The sequence below is a fragment of the Ammospiza caudacuta genome, chromosome 6 (genome assembly GCF_027887145.1).
Source record: "Ammospiza caudacuta isolate bAmmCau1 chromosome 6, bAmmCau1.pri, whole genome shotgun sequence".
NCBI classification, from domain to species: domain Eukaryota; kingdom Metazoa; phylum Chordata; class Aves; order Passeriformes; family Passerellidae; genus Ammospiza; species Ammospiza caudacuta.
This window is the reverse complement of record NC_080598.1, coordinates 48,197,457-48,216,325: the sequence shown is the minus strand read 5'-3', so window position 1 is coordinate 48,216,325 and position 18,869 is coordinate 48,197,457. Positions and strand designations below refer to the sequence as shown.

The following is an 18,869-nucleotide window of genomic DNA, read 5'->3' as shown; positions in this document are numbered from 1 at the left end:
CATTCCACCTGTCTGTGGGGGGACAGAAGGGGGCTGAGCGAGTGGCTGTATAGTCCCTAATTTCCAGCCAGGCTGAAAACACGCCACTCCTGCCATGAGCTCTTGTGAAGAGCTTGGCTCCATCTTCTCAATATCCTCTTTGCAGGATTGCAAAGCTGTCATTAGGTACCCCAAAGTCTTCTCTTCTCCAGGCTGAACAAACCCAGCTTGCACAGCCTGGCAAGGTCCCATTTCAGAATGTGAAATTACCAGAAAGTACAGACATATGCAGCAACTCATGAAAACTATGGAAATGCTCTTTGCAATGGAGAAATTTTTTATTTAAACACAGATGCACATTCTCATCAGAAATATCATATTGCTTGTGATCACTTTATTCACATCCTCCACACATAATGTCAGACCTAAAAGGTCTGAAAAACGCTGGTCAAAATTTTTCCACCACACAAATTTGCTAGAGGGAAATTCTTTTTTTTTTTGATGGAAATAATTTTTTTTTCCCTATGAAATAAAGAAACTACCATAACAAAATATTTTTCCTGGGAATTGAGAAAAAGTAAAAAGGTTGTGACAAGAGAAAAAAATTTAATGTTTTAACTCTTTTCAGAGGGTCAGGTGTCTGGATGGGACAAGGAACCAGGGAGCCAGGCAGCTGCTTCTGCCTGCACATGAACAGGTCCTGAATTAACAGCTGCACTTCTGATTTGCGCTAACACCAACTTTTTAAAAGTATGGGTTCTTTTGCTTCCATTCTTACTGTTTGTTGGTACATTCATGCTCTTTGCTGGTTTGCCAGTATTAATGGCTAGCTTGTTTAATTTTTTTAAAACTGCTAGACTGAGAGTCCTGGAACCTCTAGCTGAGGCCTCCATGTGCAGTTAAGTAAATGGATACAAACATTACTCTACTGAATCAGAAAACAGAACCACGGTCCAGATTTCAGTCACAATAAGCAACTCTGAAGGCTGGCCCTTTACATTGCTGAGATTTGAAACCTCACCTTTCTATCCTCTTCCTCCCCTGCATGTATCAGGAAATGTTTCATCCAAATTAAAACACTGGTGGCTAGAATTCACTTCTTTATAGGCACTTGAATTAATGAATCTTCAACTATGGTCGGAAACACCACTGGTATTGTAATGAAACTGCATGACATACAGCTGTACATTAGACCGTATATTTTTCAAGGAAAACAAAATCTTAAGTGCAGGTAAGTGTCTGTACACAGCAGGGTAAACAATTTTAAGTTTCTGGTCTCAGGGATATGCTAAAGGAGAATTGGAGTCTTTAGTGAAACACAAGAACCTTCATAGCAGCATAAATCACAACATGAAATTTACCACACTCCCTCTGTCTGGTCCTTTGCTATTCAGGACAAAGAGGAATTCAGCCTTCCCCCAGCTTAGTACAGGCTGGCTAGCAAGCTGCCACAGGAGACAGTTCTGTGGGAGATCCTCAGTAATTCTGTCAGCGCGTCACAGCCATCCTTCTTGACTGTGCATTTGTCTGTTGTCACTGATTTATATACCACACGTGATTGAAAGATAGGTGTTGATACTCCACTGATTTCATTGACCCTATAGTAAGTTCTCATTGGCTCCAGCTCCTGGTTTTGCTTAGACTGGTATCTCTGACTTTTGGGGCATTTCTTAGTTACACAAGTTCCTAGGAGAAGAATTTTTCTTTCTTTTCCTTTTAGGTTATCCAGTTTCCATTTGCATGTGCTCATTAGGAAATTTTGACCGTCTGTGTTTCACAGGAACTTCTGTAGGTGACCAGTGCAGTGTTTTTTGTAGCAGAACTGCACAGAGCATGTGCTTTCACTTGGTCTTCCCCACGCTTTCGTAGGCACAAGCAATACCTGAGCAAATTCACTATCTCTGTCCGCGCAGTTTCACTCACAAAGCAGTACAGAATGGGATCTGCGATGCAATTCAAACTTGTAAAGGCCTGTGTGACTCTGTAAACCTTATACAGCAGCAACAAAAGATGTGGGTCAGAGGTAGAAGGTTCTTTGATGCTGCGGATAAGCAGTACAACATGATAAGGAGTGAAGCAAACAATGAAAGTAACAGTGATGTTCACAATAAGTTTTTTCACTTTTTTCTTTTCTTCATCTACTGTGGCCTGGTTACACCTCACTACTTGGTAGATTTTTTGGTAGCAAAACACAATGATTATCAAAGGGACCAGGTACCCTGAGCATATCCGGAATAAATTTATGTTCGCCTGCCACCTTTTCAGGGGGTAGTTATCATAGCATAATGTATGATTAGTGAAATTGCAAGGATCATTGAATACTTCTTTTTTCACCAATATGACAGAATTAAAGATGCTTTCCAGAAGCCAAACAATTATGCTGACAATCAATGAAAATCTTCTCGTGCGCAAGTACTGGAGCTTCAAGGGGTGAACTAATGCCAGGTACCTGTCAAGAGAGATGCAAGCAAGGAACGCAGCGCTGGTGTAGAAATTCATATACGTAAGGAAGGCAAAAATCTGACAAAGCAAGGCAGAGAGCCTCCAGTCATCTCCATGCCAGGCATAATCAATCCACAGAGGCAGAATCAAGGAGTACAAAAGGTCAGCCAGGGACAGGCTAAAGATGTAGACTGCTAACTCATTCTTTTTCCTCACCTGAATGCAAGATGCATAGAGGGATATGCAGTTGATGGGAATACTGATCATCATCACAACACTGTACACAAATGGAAACAAATACTTATCCAGGGTGTGATCATCATGGCATGCAGTGCTGTTGTTCATTGTCCACCCTGGTAGCACCCTTGAGATAATTCCAGCCTGGGTGCAATAGAACCCCCTGCTGTAGATGGGTTGTCATCTGTTAGTTCTTCAGGACCTGATTGACAAGATTCCAGCTGTCTGCTACCAAAAAGGAAAAATGAAAAATGTCAGCTATTACATTTCTGTTGTTTTTATGGGATTCTTGGTGTGTGGTGTTTTTTGTTTTTTGGTTTTTTTTCCTAGAAGAAAGAAACTGTTTTTTAGGAGATCGGAGGATGTTAGTGCTCCTGGAGTTAGGAATGCATAGGAAGAGGAACCCAAAATCTAAGGTTGTCAAGGTTACTTAGAAGCTTCCACAGCAGAAGTAGGATGACTAGTTAAAACACTTTTTCTAGGAGTGGGGTGCTATCCTGCAATCCTGGGTCTCTCTTGTGGGACAGTAAAAGGAGATCAGAAAATGGACCACAAATAAAATAACAGAAGTGCCCTTTCTATTATTATGGTAAGCACTGCTTTGGGCATATGAATATTTCTTATTTCAAACAACCTCCTCCCTCCTAAGGCAATGGAGAGACAAGGATAGAAATACAGGGATTGAGATACCACTGGGTGTTGGGATCTGCTCAGAAGGGGAAAATGTGTGTCTGGTATCTTTCTGTATGTATTGCAAATCACTCTTGTCTTGTTTGCATCATCACACATTCCTGCTTCCTCTCTCCTCCTTTGTATGTGATCCCACATGAACTTGCCATCAAGTGTGCTTTTCCAGCAAGGCTCACTGCATGTACCAGAAATCCTCATGTGAAACCTGCTGGGCTATTGGATTCCTGCATGCACATCCTGCTGGGTGAACATGTGAGGTGGAGACTGAGCAGAGTTTATCGTTAACACTTCTCCCCTCTAAAAATTGCAGCTGTGGTGCATGAGCTCATAAAGCCATTATCAATTACATTTTTCTCAGTCAGTTCCAGGACTGTGGTTATCAACAGCTTCAATATGAAAATATCAGTAAAATGGCAGCCCTGACTAAAGCAGTGGGACTGGAGGTGTTGTGTGTGTGAGCCTTAGGAACACATAGAAGAGCTGACCTTTAGAAAGGGTGAAGAAAGGGTAAGAAAGGGTGTACAAAAGGGTGTAGTTGTGAGACAGCTGGTACTCACTGATAGTATCACAGCTCTGACACTTGGCAGTTCCCTTCTCTAGAGAACTAACTATTATCTTCAGGAAATACAAGAATGGAAAATATTAGTTGCAGACCAGCTATACTGCCAAATATACTAAATGCTTGAGAGACTGCTGTGATGGCTGACCTGTGCTTTGAGCCTGCAGCAGAGGAGGAGAAGAGGCTGAAGAATGAGTAGGTTGCAAGACAGCACATCTACAACTGTTGTAATGTGGGAAAGAACTCCAATGCAACACATCTTGTGTGCCAAAACTTTACCATGTGGTAAGAAAAAATCAGCCTTTTATAGGTTGGATGTGTTTGTGGGTTTATCAGAAAAACCCAAACCAGGTTTATTGTCTGTGCTGCAATACAGACAATATAGATCTCTTGTCCACAAAACAGCCTCTTTCATTATTATTAATAAAAAAGGAGTAATGACAAAACTACCCAGAGAACACATACTCAATTTTACCTGCCACTGCCTTATTTGACCAAGTTGCCTAAAAGATCAGCTAGAGCTAAACTCATTCACAAGCTTGAAAGCCAAAGAAAATTCTTGAGAAGGACTTGCCAATATGGTCCATTGAGGAACCTCATCAACATGATGACTAATTTAAAGAAATGCAGTGTCTATATTTAAGACAAGCATAAGATGTCTGCATTTCAGCTTGGTTTCATAAAACCAAACAGTAAATAAGGCATTGTAAGCTTATCAGTACAGGTAAGTATCACAAAATAAAAATCTAGCTCTAGAAATTGGATCCCAGGGTTTTGTGACCCACTTCTCACCAAAGAGAAATCAAATGTATGCAGACAGACCAGATGAATCAAAGATAAAATACCTACCTCTTCTCCTAATCACACTTTAGCATCTCTTTTCCTGTGACAGGTCTCTTCATGTCTAAGAGGGAAACATGCCCTTTCAGAAGCATGTGTGTAATGCAGCAAGTGTATGAGGCAGCGTTTCCTGGTCTCGTGACTGAGAAATTGGAATTCTTTCTCCCTCCCCCATAAACTCTTTCTCTTTTGTCAACTTGTATTACAGACTCACCAAATTTGTAAGCTCCCAACTTCTCTCTTATCACCCACAACAGATTCTTTTGTATCTACTCTTAGACCAACATGCCAATTTCCTCATACCACTTGGATTTTTTTCAGCTTTTTTATTTTAGCTCATTGTTTCGAAGAATTTCACTCTGTTGATCTTACTGATGATAAGGTAAAACACTTCTCCTTATATTGCTCTTATCTGAATAAACCACATGTTCTTTGAGGCAAGACTTTGCTTTGCTCTTCTGCCATCTGCCTTAAGGAACTAATATCTGAAAGTGTCATTGGCTAATGGCAGGCTGGGACACTAAAAATAAAATTCAAAGAAGTGAGTTGAGACTACATGAAAATTCTCACCTCAGAAAGTTTTTTCTGTCCTTCATAATCACAAGTCACTGACCCCATTGCTTTCTTTTCTTCTTAACCAGTATGTTCCTTAGCTCCTTTGAACACAGCCCTGGAGGCTGTGCAGCACTGCCAGGTAATCCATGTTGAACTTTGATGACACATTGATGGTACTTACAGGAGGACATGCTTTCAGTGATGGCAATAACGAGAAGTGTGTCATTCTGGCAAGTACTGATGACCTATACTTAAATGTGTCAAAGAGCCACCAAATGAAGCCTACCACAAGACATGCTGCAGTTTCTTGCACAGAAATATAAAAGCAGAAAGCACCACTTTGTCCTGATTACAACATTTCACTCAAATTGCTTGGGGCCTCATTTCAGAGGAAGTAGTCCATATCACACTTTCTTGCTGAGTTGCTTTTTTCATAATTAGGACTTTGTAATGCAAGATGATTTTTTCTTACCTGAATGCATGATCTGAAGCATTCCCAGGTTTTCTCTCTGCTACTGAGCACACCTGCTGGCTTTGCCTAGGAGGATGGTATTGGCTTACAGCTATCCTAAAAAAATAACATTTGATTATTTTCTCCAATGATATACTTTTTAACTGTCAAGGAATTTTGGTTTAATGATATGGTTTAATGGTTTGACTTTCATGGTCCAAACCTATTGTGACTAATTCCATATACTTGTGACTTATTTTACAGACTTGTTTTGGTATGTGATGTTTCAAATAAAAAAATATAAAAATTCTTAACAGCAATTTTTTCTTTTAGACACGTTAATCAAGTATTACCGTAGTTCCTGACTGTCATTTTGCTACAGAAAACCTACTGTACAGAATTTCTGAAGAGTCACTAAGACAAAAAAATTGAGAGAAATGGACCAGAGAAATGTTACGCTTCAAGTACTGTATGCAAAGAAGCCTATAAAGGAACCCTGTGAGATTTTTTAGTGAAAAGTAGTCATTATACACTGTATTTGTATCAACACATTTCTACAGCATCTCCTTCAGGTTCACAGAGAGTTTTATGTGGTCTCTTCATTTATGACATTTTAAAGTTGCAAAGTACAAAGTTAAACTTTCATAAGCTTAAATACAAAAGGATATTCCATAGTCCTATCTGTAAAGAGCTTTGTAAGGGAAGAAAGGAACAATGCTGTGTGAGCTACTGCAGTAGCTGCTGTACTGGTGATACTGTATATCAATCATAAGATGGAAAGATAGATTGTTTTCCTTTTTCTCTTTAAGAAATTTCAACAAAGTAGATTGCTTTGTGTTGTCAAAATAAGTTCTATTGCCAAGCTGAGTTCTTCAAGTACAGGGGATATTCCATAGCTAATTCTTTTTACCTAATGAGCAGATCTTACATCTCAATTCTGAAAAACTTCACAGTTTAGGAAATATGCCTTTCAGAAACATGGCCTTTTTTGCTTAAAATTAGCAGCAATTTTCCTCATGCAACATTAAATTTCACCCACAGGTCTCCATGAGATTCTGTAGAGACTCAAACAGGTCTAAAAGAGCTCAGCATTTAAAGATATACTTTACAGATTGTTTAATTGAGCATAAACATTCATTTAATGTGGGCAAATAGAAAAAAACCCCAAATTTTTTTAGAATGTAGGCCATGCAGGCAAGTATTAGTTTGCTCTATCATTAAGTGTGTCATTTCCTCTATGCATACAGAAAGATGTACAATATATTTTCACATACATGATACACGGCATTCAAAGAAGCTACTTTTACCAGAGCTTATTTTTCTGCTAAGTTTTAAGCATTTTTCATATTCATATAAATACCACTAGGTATCTTAATAGTGTCTGGAGAACACTAATAGAAGAGTTACTGGAACCCTCTGTGAGGCCTGAGGCACATTTTGCAGTGATGGGACAGCTCAGAGTGTTGAAAATTCACCCCCAAATACAGTTCTTCTCCATTCTTCCCCCTTCTGTAATCAACAGTAGCTTGATCATGACAATGCTATTACAACAAACAATGAATCAAGTTTTCTTTCGTAATCCTAGGCATGTCTTTCCTAATTCAATCTTTTGATGTCTTTTGCCTCAGTCTCATGTTTTGGTTGTGCTGGGATTGAAATAATCCTTCTCCCACAGCAACCTTTTCCAGCCCCCTTCCTGTCCCTTCTTTCAGATGCCTGATGTCAGCATCCCATTGGGAGGGCCAGGCTGAAACCTGTCCCAGAATGCTGAAACCTGTCCCAGGCTCCCCAGCACTCACCTTGGCCGCCGCGTGTCCCCGTGCAGCGGTCCCCGTTATGCCATTGGCAGTGTCACCCGTATCTGCTTCTAAGAAAAGTGTCTGCTTCTGCTTGATCACACACAGAGACAGGAAGCTGCTCGCAGATAAACAGGCAGCAGTTCACACATCTCTTGGTTTTGCTTCCTTTTTTTTTTTTTTTTCCCTGTCCTCAATTCCTTGTTAATCTAAGCTTACCCATGAGAAAAAAGATGATGAACAAAGGATGGGAAGCAACCTCAGTAGACACAGGAATACTTTTAGAGACTTCATAAAAGTTTAATTTAAAATATTGCCTAATTATATGAGCATAGTATATTACACACTTCTCATCTAGGAGACATGATCTTCAGAGAATCCAATCCACAGAAATAAAATGCTGTGTTTGATTTGTGTTTACTTGTCTAAGTTCAAAATGTGTATGATTTTTGTTGACTGAAGGACCTCACCTGCCTTTCCCTACAAATTGATCACAGAATCAAATAAGAATCCACCTGAGAAGAGCTCAAAAATGTTTTACAATCACTTTAGGAGTTTGTAGAAAAAGAATTAAGTATTTTCAGAATTTATGAGAAGTTAATGAACAGTTCTAGTTAACAAAGGATAACAGCATTTCATGCATAGTGACAGGTTACATATTTACATATTTTTATATAAACTGACTCTGAGATTTGATGCAGTTTTCAGGGGAGTGATTCTTTTAACAGATAATTCTATTCAATTAAACTGATGGAAAGTTGTTACATGAGCACGCTTCTTTTCCCTCTCTGTGATCAGAATAATTTATTGTATTTTTCTTAAATTCTGTTCTGCTTTAAGAAAGTGGGTACAATTTCACTTGAAATGTCCCTCTGTTGAGTAACACCAAAACTGTCGTTTGATGATTCAGATGCTAAGGAGAAATGAAAGAGAACAAATTGAAAAGTTCTAAAATAGGGGCATATTGACTTCCTTGAGAATACCATGCAGCTCTATAATATTTAATGACTGTATGCAGAAATTTGGTTCCGTTTTTCCAGTCTGTGTGACATTTTCATCCATAGTTTTTTACTGATCTGATTGTTACATGAAGCCTAAATTATCCAACCATTCTCAAACTGTAATAATAGCCCCTTCCTGTCTGGTGAATGGAAGAACACTTGCTTAGATAAATTTCTGAAATAAATTTCAGTCACACCTTCATTTTCACTGAGAGAAAAGTCATCACATGAAGACCTGTTTCATCACTCTCCATGTGCTTTTTCCTAACATTGTACATACTAAGTGTCCAGTATGTTGGCTCTGCTGTTTTGTTGAGCATTCCTATACTTTGCTAAAGAAAAAACAGTTTTTATAATTATTAGAAATAGAGAAACAAAATTGGAACATCTCTACAGTTCTTTGCTGTGATGACAGCAGAATCGAAAGATCAAAGGAAGCAAGAGAGGAGATGATGCCTTTTATGCATTCTGGAAGTAAAACTGTATATTAAAATAAATTCTTAATTATGTCCATATGCAAAAATTTAATTTCTGATGTAAGCAGCACAATTTTCCAGGGTTTTTGTGAGATCTGGACATACACAGTATCTTAGATCAGTCATCCAAAACCAACAGGTATTATCAGCATAATACCCCAACCCTAAAACAGAAAAGCATTAACAATGGAAAATGATCTTATCTAGAAAAGAAGCAATGAGTAAGTCCTCAATAAGTTTATTGTTTAAATTTGAGTTTACAAAGGGTCCATGAACAAAGGTGTTGACAGGAAAATAAACCTCTGATGTTTGTCGATTAATGTCCAAAAAGAAGACAGAGGAGTCCGGTAACTTTATTTCAATAAAGGGCACTCCTCATGGGGTCTCTCAGAATTGTTAGGGGATGCAGCCTCCTTTTTATCCTAATTTCCTGGCCAAATTTCCCTCTCTCTTTCCTCACTGGCTGAGGCACTTGAGAGGTACAGACTTCCCAAAATGTGTAATATCCCCTTCTAATGTATACCCCCCTCGTTCTTCTTTTTCCTTGTGTCTCTGTTCTTTTTCTCTAAATCCAGACATGTAGGACAGTCTTGAGTGAGTAAGAGTCTGTGTCAATTAGTGGAATTCCTATGGAATTCATGGTCCCCCCCACTGCTTCCTTCACCTCTCCATATCTGGCCCACAGTTTGTTTGGAGACATCTCCTTCTCATTACTTTCAGTGTAAAGAAAAAAATGGTTGAACACAAGGTCAAGATGCAGAATGAAAGTTGACAGTCACACCAAAATATACTTTTCCTTCCATCAAAACAGATTATGAGAATGCTTTCCTGTACCAACTGAAAAGGGTGGGCACTTGGCACATCACAGGATTGCAAATACAAGTTTTGAAAACTGACAATTTTAGGATCCTGTGAGTGAATAAGAGACTGAATTTCCCAGCTGAAGCCTTTTACATGAAATAAAATGATGCAGTAATCAATTAAACTATCAAAATGAATCAATTAATAATTTATAATGGTTTTGCAAACCTTCCAGGTGTGCAAAGCTCTACAGTCTGCTGGAATGAATGTGAAATAGGACCAGGAGCATAATGCTACCTCTGGCACTGACTCACAATACCCTTGAGGAAGTCATTCTGACTGTCTGCATGTAATAATGGTGTCATATAGCTCATTTGGGTGTGAGCAGGCTCATTAGCTAATACTCGATATTGCTGTAAAGTGCAAAATGTTTTGTGAGTGCTCGGTATTGTTATTTAAAAAGAAATAAACAGGAAACGTCAGTCAGGCAATGTCATCACTGAGACATAGATCCCTCAATGAGTGGCAGCGACACAGTGACAATAAGAGTGACCGAGGCTCGAATAACAGCATTCTTTATGGTTAGAATGCCTGCAAAACCGGGGTTTCTCACAGCTCTTACACAACGCAGGGCTTTAGCCACTGCATCTCCTCATGGCTCATTCCTCCTTTAGGCACATGAAGCATCTCTTATGAAATACTGAGATCAATAGACAAGAGAGATCCCCATTACGATAATCAAGCTGATCGCCGATCTCCGGGTTACTTCTCCTACGAGCCGCATGCGTGTATAAGCTGGAGTGTGAGGGCAATCCCCGGCAATCCTCACGGAAATCTTTGGCGTGCGGCTCAGCACCACCTTGGCTCCTCTCATTTCGGCTCGGCTGCCCTACAGCGCACCCCTGAAGGCGTAACCAGGCACGTTCAGCCCATCATAATTTAACCCCAGCTTTCAGCAGCCCTCTCTGGGGATCCTCCCTGCTGACGGAGCTGCGGATCTAACTGGAGCCAGCTGGGATTCCCCGGGCAGGGCAGCCTCGGCGGGCAGGGCCTGGAGCCGCTCCCAGCATCTGCCCCTGCGGCGACCCAGGATCCTTCTCAGGGCGGGCTGGAATGTGCTCCTTCACAGCGCCGCTTCGTGCCGAGCCTTCGGGGCATTGGGTGGCAGCCTGAGAGCGGCGCAAAAGCAGGAAACTGGCTGCGAGGGCCTGGAAATGAAAGACGCACAAGGAAATGCCGTTCTTCGCCCGGAACAAGTATCGTGCCGTGCCAGAGGCCCCAAGCAGCAGGCCCCAGAAAGGAGAGTCAGAGGCCCCGAAAAGGACAGCCTGACTCGGCCCCTAGGCGCGGCTGCTCGCACTGCACCGAGCGCCGCTCCCCCCGCGCTCCCGCACAAACCCCGCCTCGCCTCACAACCACGCGGCTTTCCCGCACTCAGAATGGCCCCAAAATGGCTTCACTCGCGGCTCAGTGCCCAACTCCAGCATGGCGACACGCGCCTCACCAGCCCGCCGTGCCCTTTCTCAAAATGGCAGCTGTAGCCTTCAGCCGGGCGGGGCTGCCCATAAAGGCTGGCAAGGCTTCCCGCCCTCTTTTCCCCTGAGCAGGACGGCGGCGCTGGGCGGTGCCGGGCGCTGCCGCCCCGCCCCGAGGCAGGCGGGCGGCGCGGTCACGTGCGCGCGTTGCCGGGCAGTGCGGAGGCGCCGGGGGCCGGGGCGGCCGCGGGAGCGGAGCTGGGCCGGGATGGGCTGCGCGGCGGTGCTCTGGGGCGCGATTCTGCTTGCTTGCAGCTGCGGCCCGGGGCCCCCCAGGGTCGGTGCCGCTCCGCTCTTGGCGGCCACCTACGTGCTGGATGATGCCAACGGGCTGGGCAGGGAGTTCGACGGGATCGGGGCTGTCAGCGGCGGCGGGGTGAGCTGCTCCGCTGGGGATGCGGTGCTGGTACCCTCCTCAGCGCGGCAACGGGCACCTGGGCTGGGCATCCCGGCAGTGGGAGCGTGTGGTGGCTTGGGCCGGGGGTGTCGCGGAGGGGAGCCCTGAGGACTGGCGGGGTGTGGGGAGAGCCCCACGACTTGAGCGGGGTCGGCGGGGGAGGCCTGGGGGCGCTGAGGGGAGCGGTGCGGGCGGTGGTCCCGCTGAGGGGAGCGGTGCGGGCGGTGGTCCCGCTGAGGGGAGATGGAGCCGGGCTCCGCTTCGCGCCACCTGTGCCGTGGCTTTTCGGGGTGCCCAGGGCCAGCCGTGTCCTGGGTGCTGGTGAATGAGAGCTAAGCCGGGCTGGCTTTTTATGCAGAGGGTCTTAGTAGTCCCTACGTTTTAAAATAAGCCACAGCCGCTCGTCGTCTATCGTGTGGTCTAGGCAGCAGAGCTGTGAGATTCCCGGAGCTTTTATCCCCTTTAGAAGCTGCTGAGTTGCTTTCTTTGGCCTCCCACCTGTGTGCCCTGTGAGCTCCCCTTGCTGTGGCATACGGTGAGCCAAAGCAGGGAGAGCTGAGTAGAGCAGGAGAAATGGTGCTGGGAGGGAGCTGCCTTTTGCTTGTCATAAAGCCGTGCGATCCCTTTGTTTCTCTGCTCTTTGGACTCTGTTTTCAGTAAATTCCAGGTAACTGGAGTACAAGGCAGTTGCAACCTGTGAAACCAGAAAGGCACAGCTGAAGGTTTAGAAACAAGTTATGAAGGAACTTAGCTGAGTTCCTGATGCTATAATTATTTTTGTAGGTTTATTAGCTCTGTGAAAGGCATAGAATGAAAAGCTGGGATGTAGCTAAACATTTGAAAGTGGCGTGTCACATTTTTACGTTTTCTTTCCGTTTTAGGCCACATCTAGACTCCTGGTGAACTACCCAGAACCTTACCGCTCCGAGATTTTAGATTACCTGTTCAAGGTAAAGTTGGCTTCACTGCTGCAATAACGTTTGGTTTCATGCAGAATTTCTTACTGTGTAAAATGGGAACTCCTGTAATATATTCTATGCTGCTTGAAATTAGACAAAATCCTATGTTGTCAAGCATATATTTTAGCGATGATTGTTATCAGAACCTTAAATTTTAGGTGGTGTTTTTGTTCAGGAGATTGTTTCTTCATATTGTTGTGAAAATTCCTTTTGTGTTTTCACAATGTGTTTTGAAAATATGTTTTCAAAAATGTGTTTAACTATATATTTGATCATCTGTGGGGGCTAAATCATAAGTTGTTTCTGTGGCTAAAATGGGGTGTTTAACTGTTCATAGTGATTGAAGCAAGGGGGTCTTAGAGACACTTTGGATTTTTTTGGAGTACAGATAGATTAACATACCATAAAAATTACTCTGAAGGCTGCAGGTTTGTAACAGCATATCTATTCTAAAGTAGTTTCAAGTACAACTGCAGTGACTCTAGAAGGTGTAGGAAGTTCATTGGTTTGGAAGCTGTGTTAGTTAACAAGTGTAACCTGCAGAGTTACCCAACTTAATATATGGTGAGATTATTGCACTGGACATTAATAGCTTGTTTTGCTTTTGGCACTGTAAATTACTCTGCTGGAAGAGGATGTCATGTCACTTTCAAGTAATGCAATCCAGATGGCTGGAGGGGAATAATTTACCATGCAGTTTAAAGAATTAATTTTCAGGGATAGAGTAAGGTGTAATATGTGCCTGGGGAACCAAAGCTGATGTTTTTTTTTTGAGACTAAAGCTGTGTATTACTAATATGAATGTTCTGATTAGGCATGTGGTAACAGAAAATCTAGAGAGATCATGATTTTCAAAGAACTTTTGACATACTCTTTTACCAAAACCTCTTAAACTGTCTTGTTTGGGAGGGGTGTACCTTACCTCATTCTCCTTGTCTTTTAGTGTCAGTCAACTTTCATGAATGGGAGAACAAATGTGTTAGAAGTTTAAAACAAAAAAAATGTGAAAAAGAGAAATGGTAAATTGAAAACAGTTACTTTGTTGTTAAAAGCAAACAAAAATCCCAGACTTGTAAGCAAAAAGGCATGTCATGTATGCAGCATTTTTTAAAAATCAAATTGCATTCTTACATCTTAAAACATTTTTTTAGATACCAAAATTATAGTTGGGTCATTCCATGGAGGAGGCCAGCTTATTAGTGGTTGTTAAAATAATGATTAATTGTAACTTCTGGCTTGAGCAACTCTTAAGCCACTAATGGCTGGAAGAACACATTGGCAGTCAAATCACCTGTATGAGCTTGAGTTTTATATTTGGCTCCAGCAGCCAGATGCCAGGGGAGGGGGATGGTGGACTTGCCAATTGTTTTCCAGTGTGGTGGGTTTTTTCTTCTCTTGCCTATCTGTCTGTAGTTTCCAGATTATTCCTGACCTGTATGTATGTTCTTTCACATAAGCAGTGTAACACTTTACAAACAAGAATAAAAAATACTGACTTCAATAATTTGATTTAAAAAGAAAACAAGTTTGGCTTCTAATAACATTAAAATACTGCTGTGTTCCCCATGTATTCTGTGTTCTGCTTTATCAGTGCTTTAGTATTTTCTTGAGCATAATCTATTTAAAATCTGCATAGTTGTGGAGAAGTGTTGTTAATGCTGCAAGAGTCAATAAAACTGTTTAAAGATCAGTGTACTATTTATCCTGGAAGATTTTCTTTTGAAGAGCAGAAATTCATATAATCTCTTATAACATTTATAATAGGTGCTTAAAAAAGTAAAAAAAGGAATTTTCAGCATGCTCAAGATGGTACACTAACTTACCTCGTTCTTCTTGTTAACAGCAGGATTCTATCTGTTTTTCTGTCTCTTCTTTCCACAGCCAAATTTTGGTGCATCTTTACATATTCTCAAGGTAGAGATTGGAGGTGATGCACAGTCAACAGGTATGGATTTTGCATGAGCAGCATTTGACTTCTGTTTTCAGTGATGCTGTAAGTAACGTGTGCTGCACAGGGAGCCAAGGCACGGAGATAGCTGAACTGAGCTGCAAAAATCCCTAATGGCTTGTACAAGAGAGATTCACACCTACATTCTGGAAGCAGTTCTCACTATCCTATGGTTAATAGGTTCCATTCTAGAGCAAATGAATTCTGTTTTTTCCCCCCTATTGCAGGTTTCTGAGTTGCAGAGCATTTCTCACACACAAGTTTGGCAATACCAGATAGTTTATAGCTTAAAAGCATGAAATGCAAATGCATCTGATCAGAAACAGTTACATTGCTGTGGTTTAATTAGCTGATATGTTTTACTAGAGTGGCATTGGCTGGAATAGCCAATTCCAGTAGGCAGGAATTTTTTTCTTCCTGTTGCAAATGAAAATGTCTTGATATAATTTGCCTAGCCTATCTAACTACATTTACATACAGGAGGAACTATTTAGTAACTGTTGTGACCAAAAGCTGAGAAGCAGAGACTACAGCTTGTATATTTTTTTGGTATTTTTTGGTATTTTTCTTAAAGTAAATCTGGCCACATCAGACACAGTTAATAAATAGCATAGAATTTAATTTTATACTTGTATATATATATATTTGTATACATACACATTTTTTCCTGTAATGTCTGTGTTTTGTATAGTTAGATACTGTTTTTCATTCTTGTGTTTACCTCACAAAAATTAACATGCTGAAAAGTACTATGCTGGATTTAAGAGCTTGGCAATGAATTGCTGGGTGGAGGGAATGGAATCCTCTTGAGGCATGCACAGACCTTCTCTTCAAACACTCTTACTGCTGGCTCAGGAGACTGTCACATGTCCCATTGTGTAATGGTCCAGTTTTGAAAAGAAGAACAATAAGATGCATATATATCAATGCACTAGACTGCAGCTCTTCTTCTGGCCTGAGAGGTGGGATCAGGAGTTCATTTGAAATGTGATCTGAAGCCTAAATTTGCAATCTAATTGTTCTATGTCCGTGACAAACTTACCTTACCATTTTTAGTAAAGTAAAAAAAATCAATCCTATTTTCTGTGATGAAATGTGCTGTTTCAGCAGACTTCATTTAAACAAAGTTTCATTAGGAAAGGTCTCTGCATACAATTTGAAATCAGTTGCATAATTGTTGCAGTCGTGTACAAGTTGTTACTTGACTTTTGTGTGTAATGATTTCCCATGCAACACTGATTCTTTTGCACCTTTCTAGTTTGTTTACCTTTGCCTGAGGAAATTCTGCACCTAGTGTTAAATTCCAAAACCTTTTCCTACAGTCACAGAGCACCATGAAAGTTATAAACTAGGTATTTTGCTGTAAAAATAAAAAACCCCACAACCTCTTTCCTGTAATTGAAAAAGATCATGGTAGTTCCTTTCTTTTCTCTCCCTGGCCTTGTGCAGAAGAAACAAACTATAACCTTCTTTTGTTTGTTTTTTGGTTTAGAGATAACTTGCTTGCATAATGATTTTTTTTCCTCTTAATCTTAATGCTGTAACATTCCTAGTGGTTGTTAGTATCAAGACATGAGACAACAGCAAATATAGATTTAGTGTTATCATAGCTAGGGATAGAAAATGCCTAATAGTTAACCACATCTGATGTTAAGAGCAGGCAAAACCTCTTCAATATAAAAATATTAAAATTATGCTAAGTTAACATGCTAAGAACAAAGGGTAGAAAATCTTGCATTTACCTCCCACTATTCCTTTGGCTTTGAAATGCACACCAAGGAACTTGTGAACCATGTAGGAGATACGTGCCTGCATGCTGTGTTAGTGAGCAATGCAGCAAACTTTATGATGTGTAACAGATTGTGACACAGGAGATAATTGTGAGCTGCCTGTCCCTTTCCTTCCTAGACGGCACTGAACCCTCCCATATGCACTATGAGAATGATGAGAACTACTTCCGGGGCTATGAGTGGTGGCTGATGAAGGAAGCCAAGAAGAGGAACCCCAAAATTAAACTGATTGGTAAATTGCTTTGAGCTTTTACCATTTAAATGCCTTTTTATTCCCCTGACTAAATTACCTATCTGACCCTTAGTTAACATTTTAATGGAGAGATGTTTTGATGTTGCAGTAGACAAAATATAATCTCTAATATTTGTTAAGCTTTTCTTGATGCTTGTGTTTTACCTTGTTACTGTAGCACAACATCCTGACAAGAAGCATAAGATAACAAATCTCTCATAATTTGCTTTTATTAAATAACTAATACTTTTAGTATATTGCAGCAATGAACATGATTGATTTATCATGAGAGATGAATTTCTGAATAATTGAGTAAAAAAAATGGGGAGGGATAAAGTAAAGTTACTGCAAGCATAAATATGTAAATCTTACACATACTGCATTTGATTGAATGTTCTTATTACAAAACAATCACACACCTCTTCTTCACTGTAGTAAAGAAGATTTTGGCCTTCTGATATGTCCTCATATGTGGTTGAGTTGTAAGAGGAGTTTCCTCTCTTCCTGTTTTGATTGTGAGTTATGTGTATGTTGTGACATTACAAGTGTGGAACCCTAGGCTGTATTTTTGTATTTTGGAAACACAAATGTGTTTCACATGAAACAAGGTAAGAAGTCTATTGGTTAAAAGATGTCTTAATTTCCTCAACTTCCAGGGGGCTTTATCATATCCAGCCATGAAGCAAAGCTTGGTGCAGGATTTGCCAGTCATGTTCTGTTAGGCCAACTATTTATGACTAATTGTAATTATTAATAATATCCCTCTTCCCTCACATCAAGCTCTCAATAAAGGAAGGAGGGTTTACTTTTAAATTAGCTTATGGTATCTTATACAAGTTGGCTGGATGCTTAGCAGCATCTGGTTAGATTAATTTGTTTTTCTTATTTACCACAAGATCCAGTGAACAGCTGAGACTTGGAAATGATTTTTCATTATCCTAATCTTCCTCCTTCTGTTATGATCAGATCATCATGTCTTCTTAAGTTCATGTTCATGAGATAAACAATTTTTCATGTTCTGTATTGACCTTTGCTGTAGCTTTGTAAATATTTATCCTAAAATCTTTGGATTTTTAAACTAGTTAGAGCTAGTACCATAAAACTGACAAATTATATGTAGTCAGTTGTTCTCTAGTAATGAATGCTTCCTAGCTCATTAAAAAAAGCAGCTATTAATTGTTTGAATTGTTTGATCATAGTTGGTATTAGACATGCTCTGCAGTTGGAGAAGTTACATTTCATTGCCTTCGCTGGAACCAAGCCAGTTTCAAGTGCATATTTGTTCCTTCATTTCAGGCAGAGCAAATTACAGCTTGCTCTTTAAGCTTATTGAGTAATGTTAGCCAACCACTTACCTTATTGGTTGTTTTTCTTCTCTCTTTCCAGGATTACCTTGGGCATTTCCAGGATGGATAGGGAAGGGTGAAAATTGGCCCTATGACTATCCAGATATCACTGCTTACTATATTGTTTCTTGGATATTAGGAGCAAAACAGTATCATGATTTGGACATTGATTATATTGGGGTCAGTAAAGCAAAATTTCTTGTGTATTTTATGTATATTTTATCTATCTTCACTCCTAAAATCTTGGTCTTGCATCTCATTGTTGATGATCGGAGGAGGAGGATGGCAAGAGAAATTTTTTTTGTAATTGGAGTTTCATCTTGTACTGTTAGCAGGGGAAAGACAGTGGTGTTAGTTTACAGTCCTCCTGAAATGATGGTTGTTAAAGCAGAAAAAGTGTCAAGTGGTTCCTACCTTCCCAGTTCTAAAACAGTTACCAAATAACTTGAGAGTTCTTTTTCCTTTTCTGCCTTTTGTTCTGCTTGCCTTTCAGCAGTTACCACATAACAAAAAGCATCAGTTAACACAGATTGAAAGTCAGCTAACATGACTTAGCATAAAGTATGGTTGTTATTTTGCAGAGGAGCAGTCCTCTACAACTTTTTGCATTTTTACCTGAGTCATTTATAGTAGATAAAACTTCATGTTTTACAGTACAACTATTGTGGTGTCCTATACTGCAATATAGGGAAGTAGTGAATGAATGTCTGAGAAAAAATGTCATAAATTGGAGATGAGAGAGAGAAGCAGACAATCTGAAAAAACTCTTCAAGTTCACTGTTTGAGCAAGAAAGTGTGTCTAGGATTTCTCTAAAATCAATCCTATACTTACTGA

The 18,869-nt window shown here is 40.5% G+C and overlaps 2 protein-coding genes across 4 annotated transcripts in view; one reads left to right on the top strand and one right to left on the bottom strand.

The window, feature by feature from the left end:
- Positions 1 to 317: 317 nt before the first annotated feature.
- On the bottom strand, positions 318 to 7,575 carry GPR65 (G protein-coupled receptor 65). 2 transcript variants are annotated; one of them, XM_058807482.1, is made up of 3 exons: positions 7,553 to 7,575; positions 5,775 to 5,870; positions 318 to 2,886 (listed from the first exon to the last, which is right to left on the bottom strand). In XM_058807482.1, the coding sequence occupies exon 3, from the start codon at positions 2,764 to 2,766 to the stop codon at positions 1,729 to 1,731; it is 1,038 nt and encodes a 345-aa protein (XP_058663465.1). In that variant the 5' UTR covers positions 2,767 to 2,886; positions 5,775 to 5,870; positions 7,553 to 7,575; the 3' UTR covers positions 318 to 1,728. The 2 variants fall into 2 exon arrangements, with proteins under 2 accessions (XP_058663465.1, XP_058663464.1); XM_058807481.1 differs by lacking the exon at positions 7,553 to 7,575 and adding an exon at positions 4,757 to 4,811 and having other exon boundaries at positions 5,775 to 5,872.
- Positions 7,576 to 11,312: 3,737 nt separating this feature from the next.
- The window catches only part of GALC (galactosylceramidase), a 31,786-nt gene continuing 24,229 nt past the window's right edge, over positions 11,313 to 18,869 (top strand). Inside the window, exons 1-5 of one of the 2 annotated variants that reach the window (XM_058806529.1) lie at positions 11,313 to 11,738; positions 12,641 to 12,709; positions 14,600 to 14,663; positions 16,575 to 16,688; positions 18,075 to 18,214. In XM_058806529.1, the coding sequence (XP_058662512.1) occupies positions 11,313 to 11,738; positions 12,641 to 12,709; positions 14,600 to 14,663; positions 16,575 to 16,688; positions 18,075 to 18,214 (813 nt within the window). The remainder of the gene's footprint in view (positions 11,739 to 12,640; positions 12,710 to 14,599; positions 14,664 to 16,574; positions 16,689 to 18,074; positions 18,215 to 18,869) is intronic. The other variant, XM_058806530.1, reaches the window with a different exon arrangement.